We start from the raw sequence: 22,824 nt of genomic DNA on the forward strand, positions 1-22,824 counted from the left end.
TGCAGAAGATAGATAACTTTGGCATTAAAATGAGTGATGTCCCTTGAAATGTGTTATACGCAAAAGATATGCTGCTGAGCATGGTGCTTTTTAATAAGGCTTGGTCTACACTCACCCCCCCAAATCGAACTAAGGTACGCAACTTCAGCTACGTGAATAACGTACCTGAAGTTCGAAGTACCTTAGTTCGATCTTACCTCGGTCCACACGCGGCAGGCAGGCTCCCCCGTCGACTCCGCGGTACTCCTCTCGTCTAGCTGGAGTACCGCAGTCGACGGCGAGCACTTCCGGGTTCGACTTATCGCGTCCAGACAAGACGCGATAAGTCGAACCCAGAACCTCGATTGCCAGCCGCCGAACTAGCGGCTGGGTGTAGACATACCCTAAGTGGTCTAATAAGGTAAATTAAGACACGGGGAATGGGTGCTGCTGCAGGTCAATAGGCCAGCAGGAATTCTGAGCTCATCGTTGGTTGCGACTCTGAGGCATTGAGCCAGCCAGCTGCAAGAACTGGGAAACATTTCTTTCTTGGCTTGTCTTCATGACAGCCTCTGCTCTCACTTTCTCCGAAACTCAGCTCATATGTGCAATCAGGCAAAGCAGCACTCAAGGGCAGCAGCAGGCGTATCCCAGAATAATGAATATGGCAGTTCCATGCATCATTTTAATGTCCAGGATTTAACCAGTTTGCGATGCCCACACCCTGCATCCACGTCTCCACTACACACAAGTGCTCAGTTCAGGGAGGGCATTGAGATTTACTCAAATTGCAGAGCACTAGGCAAATTTCTCTATAGTTTGAAACTGTTCCCATATACTCACATTAAATTCCATATGAATTTTGCCATTGACTAGCAAAGCAGAACTGGGCTCTCAGCGGAAGTCACTAAGAGATGCTGAGCAAAAGCCAATTGTTCAGTGCCACCCCTTTCCCTCTCACAGCTAGTTCCTCAGCACTCAGCAGCCTGCAGGATCAAGCCCTAAGACAGTATTCTTTGAATCCCTAACAGTTCTGAATAATAATTTTGGAGTTTTGATTTAAATTTAGGCTTTAATTGCATTAATATTCAATTGTATGAATTGCACTTGAAATTAATTGCACTGATGTGTATTTGCACTTTAAAAAAATGCTTTAAAAAATACCTTACTGAGTCCTGCTGCATTTGGAGGTTATTTCACCATCCCTGGTTTTATGAAGGTTTCAGATGTTCCTTGAAACCATTTGTAACATAGGGGTTCTACTGTATTACTGAAAACACTGTACATGTTGGACCCAGCTCAGCTCTTCTGAAAATTGATCATCTGAAAGTCAGCCTGGGTTCCAGCTGTGTCACATGGATTTTCTCTGTTTTCCGAAACAGTCTGCTCCACTGTTTTTGAAGTTTCTGGGTCTTGGGAGCAGGGACTGCCCAGTGTATCACCACTGCTATTGCAGTGAATAGGGGAGGCCATGTCGGAGGGCTGCTCTGATGGTTTGCCTGTAGCAGAAGGAAGGGGCATGGACATAGGAAGATTCATCATGTAGAACACATTGCCCAGCCGCCGAGACACCTTTAAAGACATAAGCAATTACAGTAATTACTTCAAATAATGTCAATTTAACTAATTGCTCTTCTTAACCTTAAATTTGAATGTAGGTCCAGATTATCCACAGGGCTGATGGGGATATGACCTCAGAGCCTTCAGGTTGTATGGCCTCCAGCCATCTCATAGGGCCAGATCTCAGGATGGTTAGCAAAAATTCAGAAATGGCTCCACTGCCCCAGCTTCTGCTGAATTGGTTTGGCTGTGCTCAGCACAATCTGTAGGGGAAGGAGAGCAAGCACCCTGTTGACTCTAGACAACAAGCTCCTTCCTTCCCAGTAGGTGGTGCACTTCAGCATGCATAATGCAGGCTATTGGTGGTACATAAGACAAATGATTAAGAGAAGAGAGAAGTAGGTTTAATAAGAGGAGAATGAGAGATATACATGGGTTAAGAAGAAGAAAAGGAACATGGGTTAGGAGAAAGATAGATGAGACAAATAGAAATGAGAAAAAATTTGAAGTCAGTGGATGAAATTAAGAACAGGACATTTGTAACTGATGGGCAGGAAAACCTTCTTATCAGTGAGATCTGTAACACTGTGGAATACTGTCCCAAACAAAGTGATGGAAGCTTCATCACTCGGGTTATTTTAAAGGACAGGTCAAATTATTGGAGAATCTACAGGAGGGAACAATCCTCCGTTGGTCAGGGGAGGGAGGGAAAAAAGGGGAGATGGACGAATTGATCAGACAAGTCTTCCTCATTTCTAATTTCAACCCAATCTTACGACCCTGGCTATGGAACCCAACCTTCCCAAAGGCATTCTCTTCTATCACTGTCTCTGAAGCAGCTGTTCATAGTTCTTCCCCGGGGCACTCATGAAAATGAAAGGGAAGCTGAATTGGAGTTAATGCGCTGTCCACTGGGACTAGATAGTGCACCCTGTCACAATACTATTTCAGATATTTTATGGGTGAAAGAGTGTTATATAACTTCAAAGAAAATCAACAAAATTTTGTCACCTTCCCATGCAACACAAATCTTTCATTCTCCCTCCATTTAGCATTTCAGTACCTGAGATCGAATTTTTAGTGCTGGTCCAAGCTTTAATCCCATTGTGTCCAACAGATGTTCTTCTGTGAGTAGTGGCAGGGTTTCTCCATCAATAGCATGATCTTTAAATATCTTATCAAACAATAAAATGCACACAATGGCTTGTTAAAACAGACTCTTTTATGTCTTCTATTTTAATCGTGATACCCAGACAATAAAGGAAGGAAACAGTAACATGGAAGTAATTCAGCTTTATAATAATCTGAGAGCAGATGGATGTGGCTGTCATCATCTGTGCCTGCAGCACATCCACTTGCTCTCAGAGAGTTCCAGCTGTGTAATGTTGCAACATTATTTAGTTTTATTATTTTAACAAAAGTGATCAATTAAAGGGAGGCTCACATCTTAGTCATTCATTTTTTATCCATGAATATGCAGATTTTCAGCCTCCTGTTTACACTGCTTATGATTTTTCATGAAATTGAATGAAGTAATTTCACTATTGCTTAAAACATTGCTTAACATCACAGGAACATGCAATTGCTTCTGCCTGTTTGAAAGTTGTGCAAGTGCTATACTGGCAGAGGGTGGGGGATTAAAATACTTTCCTTATGCAGTTGCTCTCCTATTAACATTCTCATATTACGCCATGATAGAACACTCTGTATTGCAGCATACAACCACAAACGAGCATTAACCTACATTGTTTGCTATCTTTTACTGCGTGGTTTCACATTGCCTAGCACAAAGGGGCCTCAAGATACTCTACTGCAAATAATAAATAGTAATAATAATTTAATTTCAGTAGATAAAATAATGTTAGCAGAACTTTAAATCCAGGGCATGTATCTTTAAACATCTAAAAATGTAAGTATGATTAATACTTGTGGTCACCTGTGAATAATCTGAACAACCTGGAAGGCTAATAATAAAATTGTATACATCATCAACAGTCCATTTGCGAATATCTTCAATGGAAGAAATATCTTCTCCACTCAAAATCAGGCCATGCGCTCCTTTGAGAAGGAAACATAAATGTTGTGTTTGTATGAGCTCAACAGGCAAAACAATAGAAAACCTTATTAAAAATAAGAGTTTATACACATCTACAGGACCTACTTCATATACTAACAATACAATGTGGTCACAAACATATAGCATAGTCCTAAGCAACATACTAAATAGTCACTCATCACTTTCTAATTCTGAAGGGTTTGGTGTTTTCTTTTATTTGATTACTTTTATTTTCTCTACTGATGGTACTGTACATGCCTACCACGCCGCAGCATTTTCTCTAAAGACTACATTATCTGATGCTTTTGGTTTGTTATACCTTACCACTATTTTAACTTGACTGACTAATATTTCAAGTGAACAAACAGGCAAGCCGATAACAGTGCTCTGTGTCACACTCATTCATATCACGGTACTGATGAAGCATGAACTGCATTATGTGTGTCAGTCTCCAGGTAAATACTAAAAGGCAACATCTTCTATACTGTTTGAAGGCACATCAGTTTCTAGGTGAAGCACTGTACTAGGGACATCTTCTGTAAAATGACAAAACAGCACTTCATAAAAAATATAACAAAGCTCAGAATGCATGTTATACACCAGGCGTTCTCAAACGTCATTCCACCGCAACCCCCTTCTGACAACAAAAATTACTACAGGACCCCAGGAGTGGGGACAGAAACCTGAGCCTGCCCAAGCCACACCACCCTGGATGGAGGGGGGCAAAGCCAAAGCCCCTCTGCCCCAGGCTGGGTGGCCAAAGCCCAAGGGCTTCAGCCCCAGGTAGGGGGCCTGTAACCTGAGCCCAGCCACCCAGGGTTGAAGACCTCAGGCTTGTGCTTTGGCCCGGGTCCCAGCAAGTCTAAACCAGCCCTGGCAACCCCATTAAAACAGGGTCGTGACCCACTTCAGGGTCCCGACCCAAAGTTTGAGAACCGCTGTTATACACAGATTATATATGCACCCAGACTCAGCCCATCATAACTAATATCTGCTGTAAATGCATGCAGAAAGAGTATGGGCAGAAGAGAGAGGCTAGTTCAGAAACTTCAGCAATTTTTGTTTGATTCGTTTGGCATTGCATTAACCTAAATTCATTTTGCAGACAGGAAACAAACATGTAACGCAAGTCTGCAAGCTAATGAATTCATTTTGCAGCAATACAAACTGGCTTTCGTGGATGTTTTAGGATAAAGACCTGAACCTGCTGCCATTTAAGTGAATGGAAGTTTTATCAGGATTGGACCCATTGCTGTTAGAGCACTTAGCAATAGCTGCAGAACAGTGATCCTGTGAAGCTCTCCCACCGACATAGTGCTGTCCATGCCGGCGCTTAGGTCGGTGTAACTTAAATCACTCACGGGATCTACTCTACAGAGTTAAGTCGACTTAAATTTTGTCAACAATCATAAGTCTCTTTAATAACATCAGTGGAGCACATCTACACAATGGCTGAGCGCGTCCGCAGTCGTTGCTCTTGAATCAATAGAGAGAGCATTGCATCAAGGGTAGCTATCCCACAGTGAAACTCGCCAACCTCTGTCGCCCTCTGCTGCAGGGAGTTCTGGGAACAGATTGCAGTGCACCATGGGGACTTGCTCACAATCCCATGATGCAGTTCTTTCCATCCCATCATTCCGTGGGCTTCCTACTTTGTTTTGTGCTGTTTTTCAGCAGCCCTTGTAAACTGTGTGCCCGCCATCTCTGCCTGACGACATGGATCCTGAGCTGCTGACCATTCTGGTGATGAGCATTATGAACACAACATGGCTGGTCCTGCGGTATTTCATGAGCTGAAAAACAGAGTGTGAATTGGTGATGCCTGCCTTTCTGTCTGCCATGGAAACAATTCAAGATTGCTGCTGGCATTCACGGACCAGGTTGCCATGGTGGACCATTGGTATTGGGCTCGGGAAACAAGCACTGAGTGGAAGATCGCATCGTGATGCATGTATGAGATGATGAGCAGTGGCTACAGAACTTTTGGATGCACAAAGCCACCTTCCTGGAACTGTGTGCGGCGCTTGCTCCAGTACTGCGGGGCAAGGACACCAGAATGAGAGCTGCCCTCACTGTGCAAAAGCGAGTGGCGATCAGTATGTGGAAGCAGTCAGCACTCCAGACTGCTACTGGTCTGTCGTCCAGGAAATAATTGATGGCTTTCAGGCAATGGGATTCCCTAACTGCGGCATGGCAATAGAGAGAATGCATATCCCAATTTTGGCCCCCAAACATCTTGTGACAGAGCACATCAACCAAAAGGGCTACTTCTCCATGGTCCTATAGGCACTGGTGGATCACCATGGCCATTTCACTGATGTCAATGCGGGGTGGTCAGGGAAGGTGCATGATGCACGCATCTTTCGGAACACTGGACTGTGTAGAAAGTGGCACACTGCCACTTTCTTTCCAAACTAGAAGATTCCAATGCGGGATATGCAAATGATCATAGTGATCTTTGGAGACTCTGTATACCCCTTGCTCCTATGGCTCATGAAGCTTTACACTGGGAACCTACACAGCAGCAAGGAGCGCTGTAACAACAGGCTCAGCAGGTGCCGAATGACCGTTGAATGTGCCTTCGGCTAATTAAAAGGTCACTGGTGGCCAGTTAGACCTCAATGAGGAAAATATTCCGATGGCTATTGCGGCCAGCTGTACTCTCCATAATATTTGTGAATCAAAGGAGGAAAAGTTTCCCTAGGAATAGGCTGCTGAGGCTGATTTTGAGCAGCCAGATACAAGGGCAATTAGAGGGGCGCAACGGGAGGCCATTTAAATTATGGAGGCTTTAAAGGAGCAGTTTGACAATGATTCATAGTAATGTGTTTGTATGTGATGCATTCGACCAGGCAATGTTCACTTGCTGCCATGGGTAGTGTTTGCTTGCCTGTAGTGTTTGCTTCGTGAGCGTTAACTGCAAGGAGCAAATGTTCCTACCTATAGCCACTGTGTTTCAATGTTAGCACTGAGCCCCGATGCCAACTCTGTCCACATATCTATTCAAGTGACATCATCATAGGACCTAATCACATCAGCCATACCATCAGGGGCTCGTTCACCTGCACATCTACCAATGTGATATATGCCATCATGTGCCAGCAATGCCCCTCTGCCATGTACATTGGCCAAACCGGACAGTCTCTACGCAAAAGAATTAATGGACACAAATCTGACATCAGGAATCAAAATACTCAAAAAACAGTGGGAGAACACTTTAACCTGTCTGGTCATTCAGTGACAGACCTGCGGGTGGCTATATTACAACAGAAAAACTTCAAAAACAGACTCCAACGAGAGACTGTGTCTAGTTTGCATATCAATTCTAGCTCAGCAATCAACTCCGGTTTGAATAAGGACTGGGAATGGCTGAGCCATTACAAACATTGATTCTATCTCCCCTTGTAAGTATGCTCACACTTCTTATCAAACTGTCTGTACTGGGCTATCTTGATTATCACTTCAAAAGTTTTTTTTCTCTTAATTATTTGGCCTCTCAGAGTTGGTAAGACAACTCCCACCTGTTTATGCTCTCTGTATGTGTGTATATATATCTCCTCAATATATGTTCCATTCTATATGCATCCGAAGAAGTGGGCTGTAGTCCACGAAAGCTTATGCTCTAATAAATTTGTTAGTCTCTAAGGTGCCACAAGTACTCCTGTTCTTCTTTTTGCGAATACAGACTAACACGGCTGCTACTCTGAAACCTGAGTGATGTATGTATTTCACAAATAAAGACTCATTTTATTTCAAAGACTCAAGTTTAATAAAGAGATGAGACACAAACTTTTGAACAAACGGGATGAAAATGAGGAACAGTCTCGTGGTTAGGGCTCTCACAGCTGGGTGAAATTCCCATTTTCATTGGAAATCAGTCCCCAGACATGGAGTGCATGGGGTACTGTGAGGGACCGGGATCACATAATGAATGCAGTGCGGGAGTTTGGGGAGGGCATGGATTGGAGTTCTGTAGTGGCTGGAGTGCGAGTTGAGCACAGATAGCTCTGAGTGCAGGCTAATGAGGGACTTCAACATCACCGTCTGGTTCTCCATGAGCTTTATCATCTGCTCCTGCCCCTGTGTCCTTTCCTGGCTATTCAGCCTCAGTCTTTCACTGTCTCCCTCCATGCTCTTATTTGGCTGTGTGCTGCATCTCTTGACGGCAGCACTTCATGAAACATATCCTCCTTACTCCTCCTGGGTTGCTGCCTTATCTGATGGAGGCACTCCACCGGTGTGGAGGAGTGTGTTCTCAAGGGCACATCTGCAGAATGCAAAGAAACAATGAAGAGAGACAGTATTGTGAGTACGCTCACAGCTGTGAATCAGAAAAGTCACACACACCTCTTTCTCACTGCCTCTTGGCTAGGACACAGGTTGCTGTAAGTCCCTGATGATGCATTCCTGGGGAGGTAGGATGGGCAAGGCAGAAAGGGCAAGAAGGGACAAAGGGTGGTTTGTAAAGGGGGTTATTATAAGGTGGTAGGGAGCCTAATCTGAATTTTGGTACTCTTTTCCACAGGCTAGGGTAATCAAACCCAATATCTCACTCTTAAGGGTAACCTAGGATGCAAGGGAGCATCTCCTGCATTTGTGTGGCTTCAACTGGCTTTGTATGCTGCTGGCCTGTGTGCCGCATTAGCCCCTGCAGAAATAATTGCCGGGTGGCATGGGAAAGTATCCTGTAGTGGGGGTAGAAACAAGGCAGCTCTCCCAAGGAACCTTCAGCAGAGGATTGCAGAATACCTACAGGAAAGTTTCCTAGAGATCACTTTGGAGGATTCCAGAGACATCCCCGTTTATATTACCAAACTTTCCCACCATGGCCCCACTGCGTAGATCGGGGTTCTCAAACTGGGGGTCGGGACCCCTCAGGGGGTTGCGAGGTTATTACATGGGGGGTCGCGAGCTGTCAGCCTCCACCCCAAACCCTACTTTGCCTTCAGCATTTATAATGGTGTTAAATATACAAAAAAGTGTATTAATTTATAAAGGGGGTCTCACTCAGAGGCTTGCTGTGTGAAAGGGGTCACCAGTGCAAAAGTTTGAGAACCACTGGCGTAGATGGACAAGCTCTGGTGTTAATTTCTGTCCCTTATCCCTCCTCTGCCATATAACAAAGTACATGAGAGCTCAATCTCCTCTCGCCATGCAGTATGAAAGTAAAATGAGCACTTACCAGAGCTCCCCTCTCCTACATCCTGCGTGCCATAGCTGGAGTGCTGGGACTGGCTAGACCCCTCCAGAGTGGAAAAGAGGTCCTGACACACCACACCACCAGACAACCCTGCCGTGTGCTCCACATATTTCTTCAGCTCCACCTCCTTGTCTTCCATTTCCTCATCGGAGTTGAGTCTGCTGGCCGCTGTCTCTGTTCTCCTTGAAGTATCCATGGGACTCTTGACAGTGAAGGTGGGGTCACCGCTGAGGATGGCATACAGCACCTTATAGAAGCAGCATGTCTTGGTTGGCCTCCCGGTACACCTGCCTCAACTCCTTGATTTTAGCACGACACTGCTGTGTGTCCATTTCGTGCCCCTTCTCCTGCATGCCACTAGCAATCAGTCTGTAGCTATCGAAATTCCTACGGCTTGTTTGAAGCTGCAACTGCACAGCCTCCTCTCTCCATATACTCAGCGGATCCAACAGCTCTGGTGTGCTCCACATGGGAGCACGTCTGCTGCATAAAGCCGGCATGGTCACCTGGGAAGATGCTATGTGAACTGTTCACGCTGAGCAAACAGGAAGAGGAATTTAAAAAAATCCCAGGCCTTTAAACGGAGGAGGGTCACATACCTATGTACTTTCAGGTAGCAGAGTGCAAACTGCTGACCAGAGTGGTCATGATGGGCATTGTGGAACACCTCCTGGAGGCGAGTTAGGGTGACATAACCAAGTGAAGTGTCTACACTGCCGCTGCGTCACTCTAACTACGTCGCAAAAAGCTCTATGCCGTTCGTCAAGGTGGTTTTATTATGTGGAATTACATCGATGAGAGGAACATTTCAGTGTATAAACTTCCATTGTTTTGTTGACAAAAGCTGAGTTTTATCAACAAAACTGTGTAGTGTAGACAAGGCCTTATTCACACCTCGAGTGACATAATTTATACCGACGTACGCTGTCATGTGTACATAGCAAACCTGAGGCATGAATTTGGTCTCAAGCAGACGGCAGCTGATAGTGCTGCCCGACACACACATAGGAGTGTTGCTCAAATGGGTAGTTGCTGCCAGGATCCCACCAGGCAGCCTGGAGGAGCTGGGAGGACAAAATGCATCAAATGGGGTTGCAGAGAACCACAGAATTATCCTGACATGATACATGTGTTAGTATCCCATCAGCATGTGATGAGATCATTTTGCAACAACATAATGGCATGACACGCTATTGTGATGTTTGCATCAGGAGGTTACTTTGTGACTTTGCTCCTCTGTATAACTCCATCTACTTCCCACGTGGTTCTCCAAGATTGAACATCACTGCCTTAGAGAATGAAACCTTCATATGCCAGAAAATAACATGTGAAGATCTCTATAAATGGGAGAAATAACTGTTTGCCATCACTAATGTGTACTTATCAGGTCATGTTAGCTGCAGCACATGCCCCTGATTAATGAAGTCCACCTTTTGAAACCCTGACTCTATCATTGTAAGTGGGGTTTAAATAAAGAGAGGATGATGAGAAAGCTAATCAATTAAAAAAAAAAGAGGCCAACTTGACAAACCTGGAGGCAGTAATGGATTGCTGGGTACTGGGAAGCTATATGGCAGTGCTGAGAATGGGATTGCAGAAGGATACATATACTTGTCATCAAAGGCTGTGCAAGAGTTATTGGGATCCTTCTCATTTGCACTGCTGCAGCTATTTGTTTCAGTGGGAATTTCATGAGTAACACAACTTTTTCTCAGGCTGTGTTCATACTCTTTACAGCTTTTCACAGCCGTAGCAGATGGCTCAACCTGGGTTTTGCTTTGCTCATGTTTGTTCAGCATCTCAAGCTCTGTTTCTTTCTTGTCCTCTTTCTCCTCATCGGCAGTGGTGGAAGCAGAGTCTGCATTTTTGTCTTCAGCTTGGCTTTTGGCGCCATTGGCATTGCAATCACTAGTTTTGTGATTGCCAGCTCTTCTCCCTGGTCGACGGCCTCTTTCCCTTTGCAGGCTGCTGATAGGAGGATATGGGCTGGTTGCCATGAGCATGGTATTGCCATGAAGATCATCAAGGGTGGTTCGATGAACATATAGGTCACTAGGAAGGTGGCCTTCAGGAAGTCTGTGCCTGCCACGGAAAGCAACTGGGCTAGCTGGGATTCCATGGTAGAGGAAAGGTGCTTCCAAACCCAGTAGCCCTTTACGATGTGCTTTCTCAATTTCTTTTTGTTGAAAAATAGCACTCATTTCCATTTCCATCCTAAGAGGTAAACAGAGCATTAGCAGTGAGGCCTGATCAGTTCTCTTTTCATTTCTTTTTCAATGACAGATTAAACTAGAACGATATAATACATGAATAGAAAAATGTTTCTTTCCCATGTTGCTGTGTATGAAAGATCCATATGAACAACAGAGGAAACAGAGAAAGTGACTATACACACAGTGCTGTCAAATGCACAAAAGACAACTCCCAGAATATTATGCTTGTGACAATAAGGGATGAAATATTTTCTGACAAAAGCATGATTTGTAAGTTGATAACACAGGCATCCCTGCATCAGTTACACTCATTTCATCACCACAAGGGCTAGAGACTTAAAAAGCTTAGATTCCAAGCAGAAAATTATACAACACCTTGAAAAGGGGCACTTATGTGGCAATTGATGCAGTAATATAATCGTATTATACATGGGGCCTTGACTATACTGCCGGAACCAATTAACATCAGTAAGTAAAGATCTTGGGTCAACTCTCCAATGCACCTTGGTCTCTGTCCAATGCTCAGATGGTGCAAAGGGCTGTATTCTGGCAGTAAATGACAATCTGAGAATTACCTTTGTGGAGGAAACTACCCACTGATATAAAGCCAACGGAACAGGTTCCTGTTCCAGCCTCCCACCACTTTATCTGGCATAGGGTGGCTTGCCAGAGAAGGGAGGGGGATGCTGAAGGTGAGGTGGAGCTCCACTATGCTATACCAGTCCTCTCCTGGCACTAGATCCTATAGGGGGCCAGGCCAGTGCAGAAGCAGGAAGCTGTGATGTGGCTCCTCTCCCACCTCCAGTGAGTACTCCTGCTGTAGGTACTCCCTCCAGCATCCCCAGCGGTACCTCTCCCAATTTCCCCTCCCCTCTCTAGCAGTGTCCTATTTTTGGGAAACTGAAGTATGGTAACCCTAGTTTGGATTCAAGTTCCTCTTGGAAGATAAAGATGAGGGGTTTGCTACATGGGAAAAGGAATCCAGCTGATTACATTGAAACTGGGACAAATCACCAGATTTCCATATAATCATCCATAACACTAAGACTGCTTCACTAAACCAGGACAGCTGGTCATTCTGTACATGGTGTAGGGATTTCCAATCCTCCCCAGAATGCCAGCTGTAGAATTTAAAAAATACTATGAGTGATGAGTCCAAACTGCCAAGTTCAGATCTGGTTCTGAGTTTTCCCAAGGTCAAGGGTATTTGAATCCAGAGTTCCAAGCTGCAAAGTCTAGATCCATATCCAATCTTTAACCAAGCTCTGGATGTTCCAGCTTGGGCCTATATCTTAAATCTGCTATTTAAAGCTAAAAGCAGAATGAGGGAGACAAGCAGAAAGTTTTTCTGTGCCCCTGGCTTCCTGAAACAGAGAATTTTTTATATATCTGGATGGTTTGAACAAGTACTGCAATTACCTTTAACGGGACACCAAAATTTGTGTATTACAAAATCTGCAGCTTAACCATCCCAGTCTGCCTCCTTTCTCCCCACTCCAGGCCTGCACCACAGTGCAAAATTTACATTCAGGTACCTGGCAATATTTTGTTTTTGAACCAACTCCTGCCTTCTGGCCACAGCTTCCATGGATTCTGGCTGGAGAAAACTATATCCTAGAGAAAATAAATATATATGGTTAGAAAGGCTTAGAATTGCATCCAGGTAGCATAGGTCCTGGTAACAGGATCAAAGAAAGTGACCAGTGAAACAACCCCTTAAAACAGCTAAGACAAAAAATCCTATTACAGAGAGTTAAATGTGTGTAACACAAAGAACATTGCCAGTCAGATAAATGTTGCTGGCCAGAACATTCTGCTTACATGGAGAGAGATGGATAAATGCTATACTATTTGGAAAATGCAAAAGAAAGGGGAGGGCGCGCGCACACACACACACACACACACACAAGCATATAGGATGGATCTTGAAAGCCCAGTGTGCCTAATAAATTCTAATTTGCATGTCTGAAGTCTCATATTGGTGCAGATTGGGATTTCTGCTAGGCAGGCTGCTCCCTTTGTCAAGGCTATTTTACAAAGGTAAATACAATAAAACGTATTTACTGCCATCAGTGACAAACCTGATGAAAAACTAGGGGTATCCACTTTTTCAGTAGTACCCTATTACTTCACAGGATCATTCAACTGGCTGTTACCTGTACCAGGGTAAACCCGATTGGACAATATGTTTGGCATGTTTGCATGTTGTGGGACCGAAGGTCCAAGGTGGGAAGCTACATGGATCTGTCTTGGGTCAGCTGGTGCCATCATTTCAGTGGAAGGCAACAAATCTCTAGGGAAAGAGAGAAAATTACAATTAGATATGTAAAGTATATGCTTAACGTGTCATGTTCTACACTCACTTACATTGGTTCAACTCCCTTTGACTGTAACAGGACTGGCACATTGGACTGAGGCAGAACTGGCATGCTATTTGCAGAATTTGCTCAAAAATTTTTGCTAAAAAGTAATAAAGTAATACAATAACTCGGATTAGCACCTAAATTCTTATGTAAAAGGCCTTGGGGTTTTTTACAAGCCCAAGTGGTCAGGTTCAATTTTACCTTTCAGCTGAAAAACAGCATCACCAATAACACAGTGTCCGAACACTGCCCTCGAGCACAGATTTTTAAGTGACTCAGAGGAAAGATCTACTGAATCATTCATGCCACATATAGCAACACTCTGCATTTCTTCAAGGTCTCCCATGCAAGTTCTGACTAGTCATGACTCTCTTTAGATTCTAATTCTCAAAAAGGTACATCTACACTGCAATAAAAGACCTGTGGCATAGCCGCAGCTGGCCCAGGTCAGCTGACTTAGGCCCACAGGGTTTGGGCTGTGGGGCTATAAAATTTCAGTGTAAATATTTGGGTTCAGGTGAGTCCGGGCTCCAGCCTGACCCAGAACATCTACAGTGCGATTTTAGAGTCCTGCAGCCTGAGCCCTGCAAGCCCAAATCAGCTGATCTGGGCTCTGAGACTTGGTACCAGTTTTTTTTTATCGCAATGTAGACATACCACAAGTTTCCTTAGAATAGATCACAGCCTAAGGTAGTAGTGGCTGCAGACATTTGTCAAAGAAATTACTGCCCTGTTTGATTTGTATTGTTTGTGTAATGTTTTGATGCCCATTGGTCCTTCGGACATCTCTCCTGGCAGATTGGTCTGTACCAATAGTGGTCAGGAAAGGCATTATGTCTTGGAGAAGTAACTCAAACACTTTCCTGACCTTGACAGTAGGAGTCAGCAATTGCATGTCTTCTCAATATTGGTCTTTCTGGGTACTGATGGAATAGACCATCCAGTTATGTCAGAAAATGTTCTATGTTCACCTTAGGACTTGAGGGGGACTGAATAAATATGTTCCAGATCAGAGTAACTGGTATTAGACAGTTGCCTCAGCAATTGTCCATGTGGAACTTAGGGCTGTGTGCAAAGGTGGATAGTAGCATAGCAGGAGCAATGTAGTATTCTGTATCCAAAGACAGGGATATTAAATTTAAATATAGGGGAGAGCTAAGGAGACACACACAGCTTCATCCAGCCCTTAGTTATTAAGGCTATTTTAGAGACTAGAGACCATGTTAAAAATAATCTCAAATCTTAACACTTTACACATATTCATGAATATAAGGTCATCTGCTGTTCTTTAAATGCAGTGGAGAAGCGGGGAGAAATACCTGTCTACAAATCGAGGTTCAAACTGTGAAGGAATTGGCTGCATTCTCTGCTGGCCTGCTCCCATTAGCTGAGGGTTTACTGCCATCATCTGGTTTCTCATTAGCATTTCTTGTCGCTGTCGCAATTCTAACACAAAGCATATAAAATTCTATTGTAAGTTCAGTAAGTGACTCTATACCCAGTATGAACCTTACCAGAAATATAATAATTAGTTAGCATATAATCTTTTATATTCCACCTGTTAATAAGGAAAACAAGACAAAGTACTTACTGCCACTTTTAAAAATGTAGCCTTATTTCCCCCCTTAGCTACACTGAGCATCTCATTGATCAGTATAGCATATTATAATAGGGCTGTCAAGCACTTAAAAAAATTAATCATGATTGTGCAATTACAAAAATTAATCGCACGATTAATCACGCCGTTAACAATAAGAGAATACCATTTATTTAAATATTTTTGGATGTTTTCTACATTTTCAATTATAGATTTTAATTACAACACAGAATACAAAGTGTACAGCACTCACTTTATATTTATTTTTATTACAAATATTTGCACTGTAAAAACCAAAAGAAATAGTATTTTTCAATTCACCTAATACAAGTACTGTAGTACAATCTCTTTATCATGAAAGTTGAACTTACAAATGTAGAATTATATACAAAAAATAACTGCATTCAAAAATAAAACAATATAAAACTTTACAGCCTCTTAGTCCACTCAGTCCTACTTGTAAACAAGAAGCGGGCAGCATTATCGTCTACAAATGTAAACAAACTTGTTTCTCTTAGCGATTGGCTGAACAAGAAGTAAGACTGAGTGGACTTGTAGGCTTTAAAGTTTTACATTGTTTTATTTTTGAATGCAGGTTTTTTTGTACATAATTCTACATTTGTACGTTCAACTTTCATGATAAAGAGATTACACTACAGTATTTGTATGAGGTGAATTGAAAAATACTATTTCTTTTATTTATAATTTTTACAGTGCAAATATTTATAATCAAATATGTTAATATAAAGTGAGCACTGTACACTTTGTATTCTGTGTTGTAATTAAAATCAATATATTTGAAAAATGTAGAAAAACATCCACAAATATTTAATAAATTCCAACTGGTGTTCTATTGTTTAACAGTTCGATTAAAATTGTGATTGTGATTCATTTTTTTAATTGCAATTCATTTTTTTTGAGTTAATCATGCGAGTTAACTGCGATTAACCAACTGCCCTAATATTACACAATTTTTAACTGCACCAGAAATAAACAAGACGTGCAAAGCCTCATGTAAACACAGTGACAGTTTATACAGTCCATATTCATGCATACCTCACCACTATTAAAGTACGAAGGAGTAGTGATGTATAGGAAGTGTGCTGTTTGTGGAAATTTGTATTTTTAGTGATAGGGCAGATCTATGAAAAAATGGAAGACTCTAATTAGCTAAGAAACCTGTCCTGACATGAAATAGCATAATGTAATGGAATAAGCATGGGCTATGAGTAAGGAACTATTTCAGATTTGGGTGTTGAAAGCTAAATACAGAATTCCATATATAAGGATCTCATAAGAGTCTGATCCAAAGTCCAGTTAAATCAATGGAAAGACTCACATTTATTTGAAGGGATTCTGGAACAGGACAGAAGTACTTGATTTTCAGCACATCCTTGGCTTCCACTGAAGTCAGGTAAAAGAGAAATAGATTTTTCCTATTTGTTTTGATTGTTTTTAATTATGTTTAAATTTTAAATGAATTAAAAGTTCCACGGGTCCAAAGACCCTTCACATCCTTAGAACCTGTGAGAGGTGATGCTACCTTTTTAATTCCAACATCAGCTTCCGTCTTTGCATCTGAAGTATCAGTATCTTCAACTAAACTCAAATTCAGATGACAGTGGAGAGGGAAAAAAAGATGATTTTATTACAACTTGTCTTTCACTCTGCTGCTAGGACATGCATCTGCAGCAGTACTCACGTGCATCTGCAGCAGTACTGTTTGTCATGTTAAACTCCACTGATGTTCTTTCCTCTGCTTTTTCTTGCAGAGATGTAGGGTCTGGGAAGTGGTCTTTTCCTTATTAATTTCTTTTGCAGGACCAATAGTTGCAATGTTTGACGTTACCATTTGAAGTGTGCTATTACAGTGGTCACACTTTCATTGGGGTAATAGTTTATAAAAGTTTAGTAAACGATTAATAGATGTTTTAATAAAGGGTTATCAGTTGTTATAGAGTCCAACGGGTCAAAAGGCTGCTTATAACCATGGCTTATAAACCTTCCACACCACTTTCTACCGATGTGCTTTTAACCATCTGTAATATATGCTGCTCATGTCTATATGACATGCTTATAACATCTATTAACCATTTGTTAACCCTTTATAAACAGAACCCCCAATATAAAGTGGGACCATTAAAGTTTGATTTGGTTCAAATGCACTCTATACAGAGTATTAGCTGGGACATATTCCAACAGATGGAAGCTTCAAGCTCCCCACCAGCCTGCTGGGAACAAAGGAGAACTGAGGAAGAGAACAGGGCCAACTGAATGACACTTCTGCTGCTCTTAGGTCTGCCAGAATGGGGCTGCAAAGGCACAGTCAGAGACTCTCTTTTCAAAATCCCCTCATCTGTACATATCCAGGACTTGGGTCTTGCCCTTTATAGGGCTCACCAGTAAGCAGCCTGTTTTCCCACAGAGCTTGAGCATTCTCAGAGTGTAGTACAATGTGTATCTATAAGAGACACCAATTCCTTGAAAATTTGCCCCTCAGATTATATGCTTAACATCCCTGGAAAATTATTACCCCCCACAAATTAACCAACAAAAATATCTTAGTAAAATAACATTGTTTAATAGTATATTTATTATAAAAAAAACCCTGTATGACCATAAATTGTTAGAGAGATGCACATTTTGTGCTGCTAAGTTTGTACCACACCGCTTGTGCATGCCCTGTTATTGTGTCCCAGAGTTCTGGGAGTTTCTTGAATCAAAGAAAAGACTGTGCATTGGGGAACATAATGATCAGCTTTGCTCATAGTTGACTAAAGACTTGATCCTGCCAAGTAATAAGTGCCTCCTGTAAGTCACAATCCTACAGTCATTGAAGTCAGTGACAAAGCTGCCACTGAATGGTGCAAGATCAGGGCTCCATTCAGTACCCTGCATCTTGCAGGATTGGGCCCTAGATCTATGGGAGTTACAGGAGCAGTGACCTCCCGGGTGCTAGAGCACCTCAGAATCAAACTTTAAACTCCCAGAGACCCAGTGGGGCTCCATATAAAATTCGTTGTGAACTTTTCGGAAGCCATTTATTCAGTTTTTCCCAAGTCCTGGTCAGGAATCTGGAGGGGAGCTTTCCAGGACTAGACCTATCAGACATTATTCCTCACATATTGAATACATGTTGTGAATACTATAAACATGGTCTTGGAAAGTTCTAGTTCTAGCTTACCTCCTGCTGCCATGCCACTTGCTAATCGGTATAAGTGCTTTTCGTCCAACGTCCCTTGTTCCCCAAGTATAGACATCTTTCTCATATGATCTCGGGGAGTCATGTTATGAGGTGATGCAGCAGACCTCCCTTTTCCAATGTAAAGAATGAAGTCAGAAGGGCCCAAGAAGATAATAAAAAATTCAACAGTTTAAAAGAGCTCAGGTCTCACATATAGTTTTTTCTGTTAAACAGATAGATCTGCAAGGCCAACATGCAATGCTTGTAGATAGCATAGGGCATATGACAGAAAGATCTTGTGGGATTTTGCCTTTCTGAATCTTTTCACAACTAGTAGCCATGTCAAGGTGCCAGAATTCTAGTGTTACTATTTCCTTCCAAAGCTAAAAAAAAAAAAAATCTTTGAGACTTTTAAAAATTCAACTTAAACCAACACTAATTTTCCTGTGCGTTCCAAAAGCCCCTTGATTTTTTTTTAACTGTACCAAAACACCATGAAATTTACATAGGTAATAAAGCAAAGAAACACACACAGAGACGGGGTAAACTTAGTCCATCACCATCAGGTTCAGTGAAGGAAGGTGGCCCAGAATTATACCAGTTTAAATTAGATCAGAATCTGTTCCAGAGTCTAAGCCTCCAATAGCACAAGAGTTGCTATTCTTTGTAAAAAACAAAACAAAAACAACTAAATTTAGGCTACACTTTTAATAAGCTATCCTTAAAAATAACTCCAAGGTGCCTATCTGTTGCTGGGGTGCCGCAAGCTTTTTTTTTACTGTCTGGGTCTTCAGAACGATCAGATGTTTTCTGCTCTATCATTAGGAGACAAAACAAGACAGAAAATGTTTGTACTTGTGCTGAATCAAAACTCGGCGGACCGCACCCTCATCTGTGAACACAAGACTGTACCGACTTCATTCTAAATCAGCAGTTCTCAACTCAAGGCTCTTCACAGCCGTGCCTTGGGGAATGGAGCCCAAAGCTAGACAAGTTAAGTCCATGCTGTACTGCTCATATTAGGCAGGGATCCTGCTCCCATTGAACTCACTGTGAGTTTTGCTATCACTACTATTGGAACAGGATTGGGCCCATGGGCCAAGTTTGGGGGGGAGTGTGGGGGATCTTGGCCCCCCAAACTGCAAGCCTCGGGCAGGCATGGAATTTGCCTCTCTATGCACAGCCCCATTGGCCTGACTGGAGCTGACCCTCCAAATATGGTAGTCAAACTACAGTTATGATTAGGCCCACTATTACTATTTATTTAGCCAGTGCTAAAGTGCTAAGGAAATAGGTCTTGGTCATGTGCTGCTGGACCAAGTGGGGGAAGTAAACCCCAGAGAAAAGGAACATTCACTGAAAATCCCCTGCCACCAGCCACACCCATTTAAGCAGGGAGCTGGCATCTGAGGGCACCTCAGTTAATCTGAAAAGCCATGTTTTCACACAAGAAGGGACAGTCTCTGAAGCAGGCAGGGCCCAAACCATTTTAGGGCTTTGGTTTATCTGATTTTATATGGCTTGTTAACCAACTTATTTTTGGCATATTGTGATAAGTTTTGATATATTAAAGTGCCATTCTCCTCTGAAAAATGTCTTGGCAACCTCTTACTTAGATCTACCCCCTTGCATTTATTCAGTCATGCTGTACTGGCTAACTTCATAGATTAAAATGTTTTTTTTTTTAACTGATATTCCCCCTCCCCCACCCATTCTTGTATCCCTGCTGAGCCAATAAATTGAGTGAGGTGTATTCTATTCATGCCTGGTCATCATCAACAGAATTGTTCTCTAAAATCCAATTATAGGGCCAATCAGTTACACCTGTGCAAAGTCCATTAAGACAGTGGGGTTGCACAGGTGTCACTGAGGGAAGAATTTGGCCCAGGGAGGAAGCTTTAGCACTGGTGATGGTATGAAAGCAGGAAAAAACAATCTGTAAGCAGTTCAACTGTAAACTGAGACCACTTGCTATGGAAATTTTTGAGAGACAATGAACATGGACTTCCAAAATCTATAGATTCTCCACAGAAAATCATACTTTTAAAAGTGTTATTCATTATCAGATATGTATATTCTTTGAGGGAATCAATCCTTAGAATTTGTATGGATTCCAAATCAATTCCAAAACAAGGGAGTAACCATGTCCTTACTTTATAATACATTGTATATGCATAGTTGAGTCATACTTGAATCACAAATACTTTACAGTGAGACGGAATGAGAGTGGGATTCCATTCCAGCCCCCATTTCTCAAAAAACCTTACCATCTTCTGACAATTCCCATAGTTGGTCTCAGTCCCAAAGTGAATTTTATTGAAGGAATGTGAATTAAATTAATTCAGCCATTTGAGGTATACGGTGGCGGGGGAGGGAATTACTCTCACCATGAAAAAATGTGACCCACTTTTTAAAAAAAATGTCTCATGACTCACAAATGGTTGAAACACTGGACACCAAGCTGACCATGACAGTAGTCCTCATGGAGGAGGAAAATCAAGACAAATTTGAAGATAAATAGCTTAGTATCTTTCAAGTTTTCAAGATATGGGTTTGAACATGCACCTTGAGATGTGTTTTCATTCACTTTTTTTAGGGCACTTGAGTCGTAAAGTGGTTTAGGACGCTGGATGTTTGTTGAAGCGCATCTGAGCTGCCAAAGTGCTTCTGAGACGCTAAAGCATTTTTAAAGGTGCCTTAGTGCTAAAGCTCTTTAGCGCTGAACTGAACCACTTTTACAATGGCTCAGGGCATAGGTGGTAACTAGCAGGAGGGAATGTAGAATTGCCATACTGCATTGGACCAGTGGTCTACCTAATTTTGTTTCCTGTATCTGACAGTGGCCAGATTGGATGCTTCAGAGGAAAGCACTAAACCTTTGCAATTACCAAACAGCCTGCCTACAGGGGAAGCTTTGTCGTAACCTCCTCAGGGTTTGGCTTGTGTCCTAAAGCATGAGAGAGTGGGGTATTTGGAGGTGGGAGGTGAAGTGGCAAGGGCTGGGTGTGAGGACAAAGCCTGGAGACCAGGAAGTGTCTTTTTGCTTTCCTTTTTAGTAAACCAGAAAAACTATATACAAAAACCTGACATTAATAAGATATTAACAGCTGCCAGGGGATTTGTCTGCACTGGAAAGTTGTACTGCTTTACCTATACCAGAATAAAGCATTACAACCCCCTAACATGGACACGGCTGGATTGGTATAAAAGTGCTTTATTGTGGTGTAGCTATTCCCGTATGGGAAAAGGACTAAACTATATTGGTATAACTATAAGGCACATCCACATCAACTATAAGCTGTATCCACACTAGAACTTTTACTGGTGTAACTATTTCAGTAAAAAAAAAAAAATCACATCCCTAACCAAAATAGCTAGCCCCGTAAAACTTTTCAGTTTAGACCAGGTAAAGGTGACTGTAGTTAGCAGGTGACCATTAGCACTGGTTTCCATGTCATTCGCAAAATTATTTGGATTTTGACAAGTTAACTACGGTCATGGATTGTATAGAAAGTTACAATCTGCTGACAAACATGCTCTTGCTAAATAGCACAATTGTTCTGCGAGCTAGTGCCAGGGCTATTTCAGATACTGCCTTGAAGCACCTGTTAGGGAAACTTGGATGGGTTCTGTTTTGCCTTTTTTTGTTTTGTTTTGGATTGTTTGTTTGTTTTTGGTGATGTTTCCACTGGAAATGTCCTCTTGAAATATGGCAGCAAATAATTCAGCTTCCATTAACCTGATGAAGCATGAGAAACATTTGCAGATATGTGGTTATTTTTGAATAAAGATCAGCAAATACCAAGACCCAAACTAGTATCAGTTGATACACTCCGTATAGGAATCTTAGGTCTTATCCACGTCAAGTCACTATGGTCTTAACTAAAGTAATTGAGCAACATAAATCTATGGCTTCCTCCACAAAGGCTGTAGCCCGATGCTTTTACTGAAACACCAGGCTTTGAAAATCTACAAGCTGGAGAGAAGATTCCACTCATATGTGAGTTTTTCATGTTAGTGGCTCTATGAAGGCATTTTGTTTTTTACTGGTGCCTCAGTATATCCCATGTAATTTACATTAGGTTTTCTTTTGATTATACTAGGAAAATTTCCCAATTGCTCTTGTCATTGAAATTGCAAATCTAATTCTTTATACTGAACTTCAGAATATCATTAGTGTGAATTTGGACTATGTTCATTTTGAATACAGGATACAATCTTGCATATGGTTTCTCTCTGCAGGAAGATTAGAACTTAAATGTTTTGTTTCAGTTGACTTGAAAACACAGAAACTGCCTTACTGGAAGAGAACCGTAGTTTGTCTAGGTTCAGCCTGCTTCAAGACTAGAAGTGACCTAGTCTCAGAGAGAAGTAAAAACACACACAATGTACATGGCAAGCTCAGTAATGCTATTTCCTTTGGGAAAATTCCTACCCAGACCAAACAGCAATTATCTTGTGCCCTAAATCATGGGTCAAATTCATGATTCTTTTAAAAGGCTCACTCTGCCTCCTAACAGCTATCATATTACAAACTGCCACATAAAACAAAACCACTTTGAAAATAGGGAAAGCATACTTCTGATTCATATATTAGCTAGAACATTGGTGCGAACTGAAAGGCTGCTTAAAATTTTGAAGCAGGGTTCATATAAAAAATGCATACACACCA

The 22,824-nt window shown here is 42.0% G+C and overlaps 2 protein-coding genes across 2 annotated transcripts in view; both read right to left on the reverse strand.

Moving 5' to 3' along the window:
- Nucleotides 1-22,824, reverse strand: part of SEC62 (SEC62 homolog, preprotein translocation factor) — a 124,120-nt gene that overhangs the window by 43,428 nt on the left and 57,868 nt on the right. The window lies entirely within an intron of this gene.
- Nucleotides 1,163-18,272, reverse strand: SAMD7 (sterile alpha motif domain containing 7). The gene is made up of 8 exons (XM_005299267.2): nt 18,153-18,272; nt 14,691-14,817; nt 13,165-13,301; nt 12,544-12,622; nt 10,327-11,009; nt 3,476-3,597; nt 2,603-2,713; nt 1,163-1,551 (listed from the first exon to the last, which is right to left on the reverse strand). Exons 1-8 carry the CDS (start codon nt 18,253-18,255, stop codon nt 1,279-1,281), a joined length of 1,635 nt encoding a protein of 544 aa, XP_005299324.2. The 5' UTR covers nt 18,256-18,272; the 3' UTR covers nt 1,163-1,278.

Source organism: Chrysemys picta, chromosome 9 (genome assembly GCF_011386835.1).
Source record: "Chrysemys picta bellii isolate R12L10 chromosome 9, ASM1138683v2, whole genome shotgun sequence".
Lineage (NCBI taxonomy): Eukaryota > Metazoa > Chordata > Testudines > Emydidae > Chrysemys > Chrysemys picta.

Excerpts from the sequence above, each read along its gene's own strand:
- SAMD7 (XM_005299267.2), bottom strand. The coding sequence starts at position 18,255 with ATGACTCCCCGAGATCATATGAGAAAGATGTCTATACTTGGGGAACAA. Across the intron at positions 12,623-13,164 it reads TCGGGTTTACCCTGGTACAG|GATATAGTTTTCTCCAGCCA; the intron begins GTAACAGCCAGT and ends TATTTTCTCTAG. Across the intron at positions 2,714-3,475 it reads GTTGTTCAGATTATTCACAG|ATATTTAAAGATCATGCTAT; the intron begins GTGACCACAAGT and ends TTGTTTGATAAG.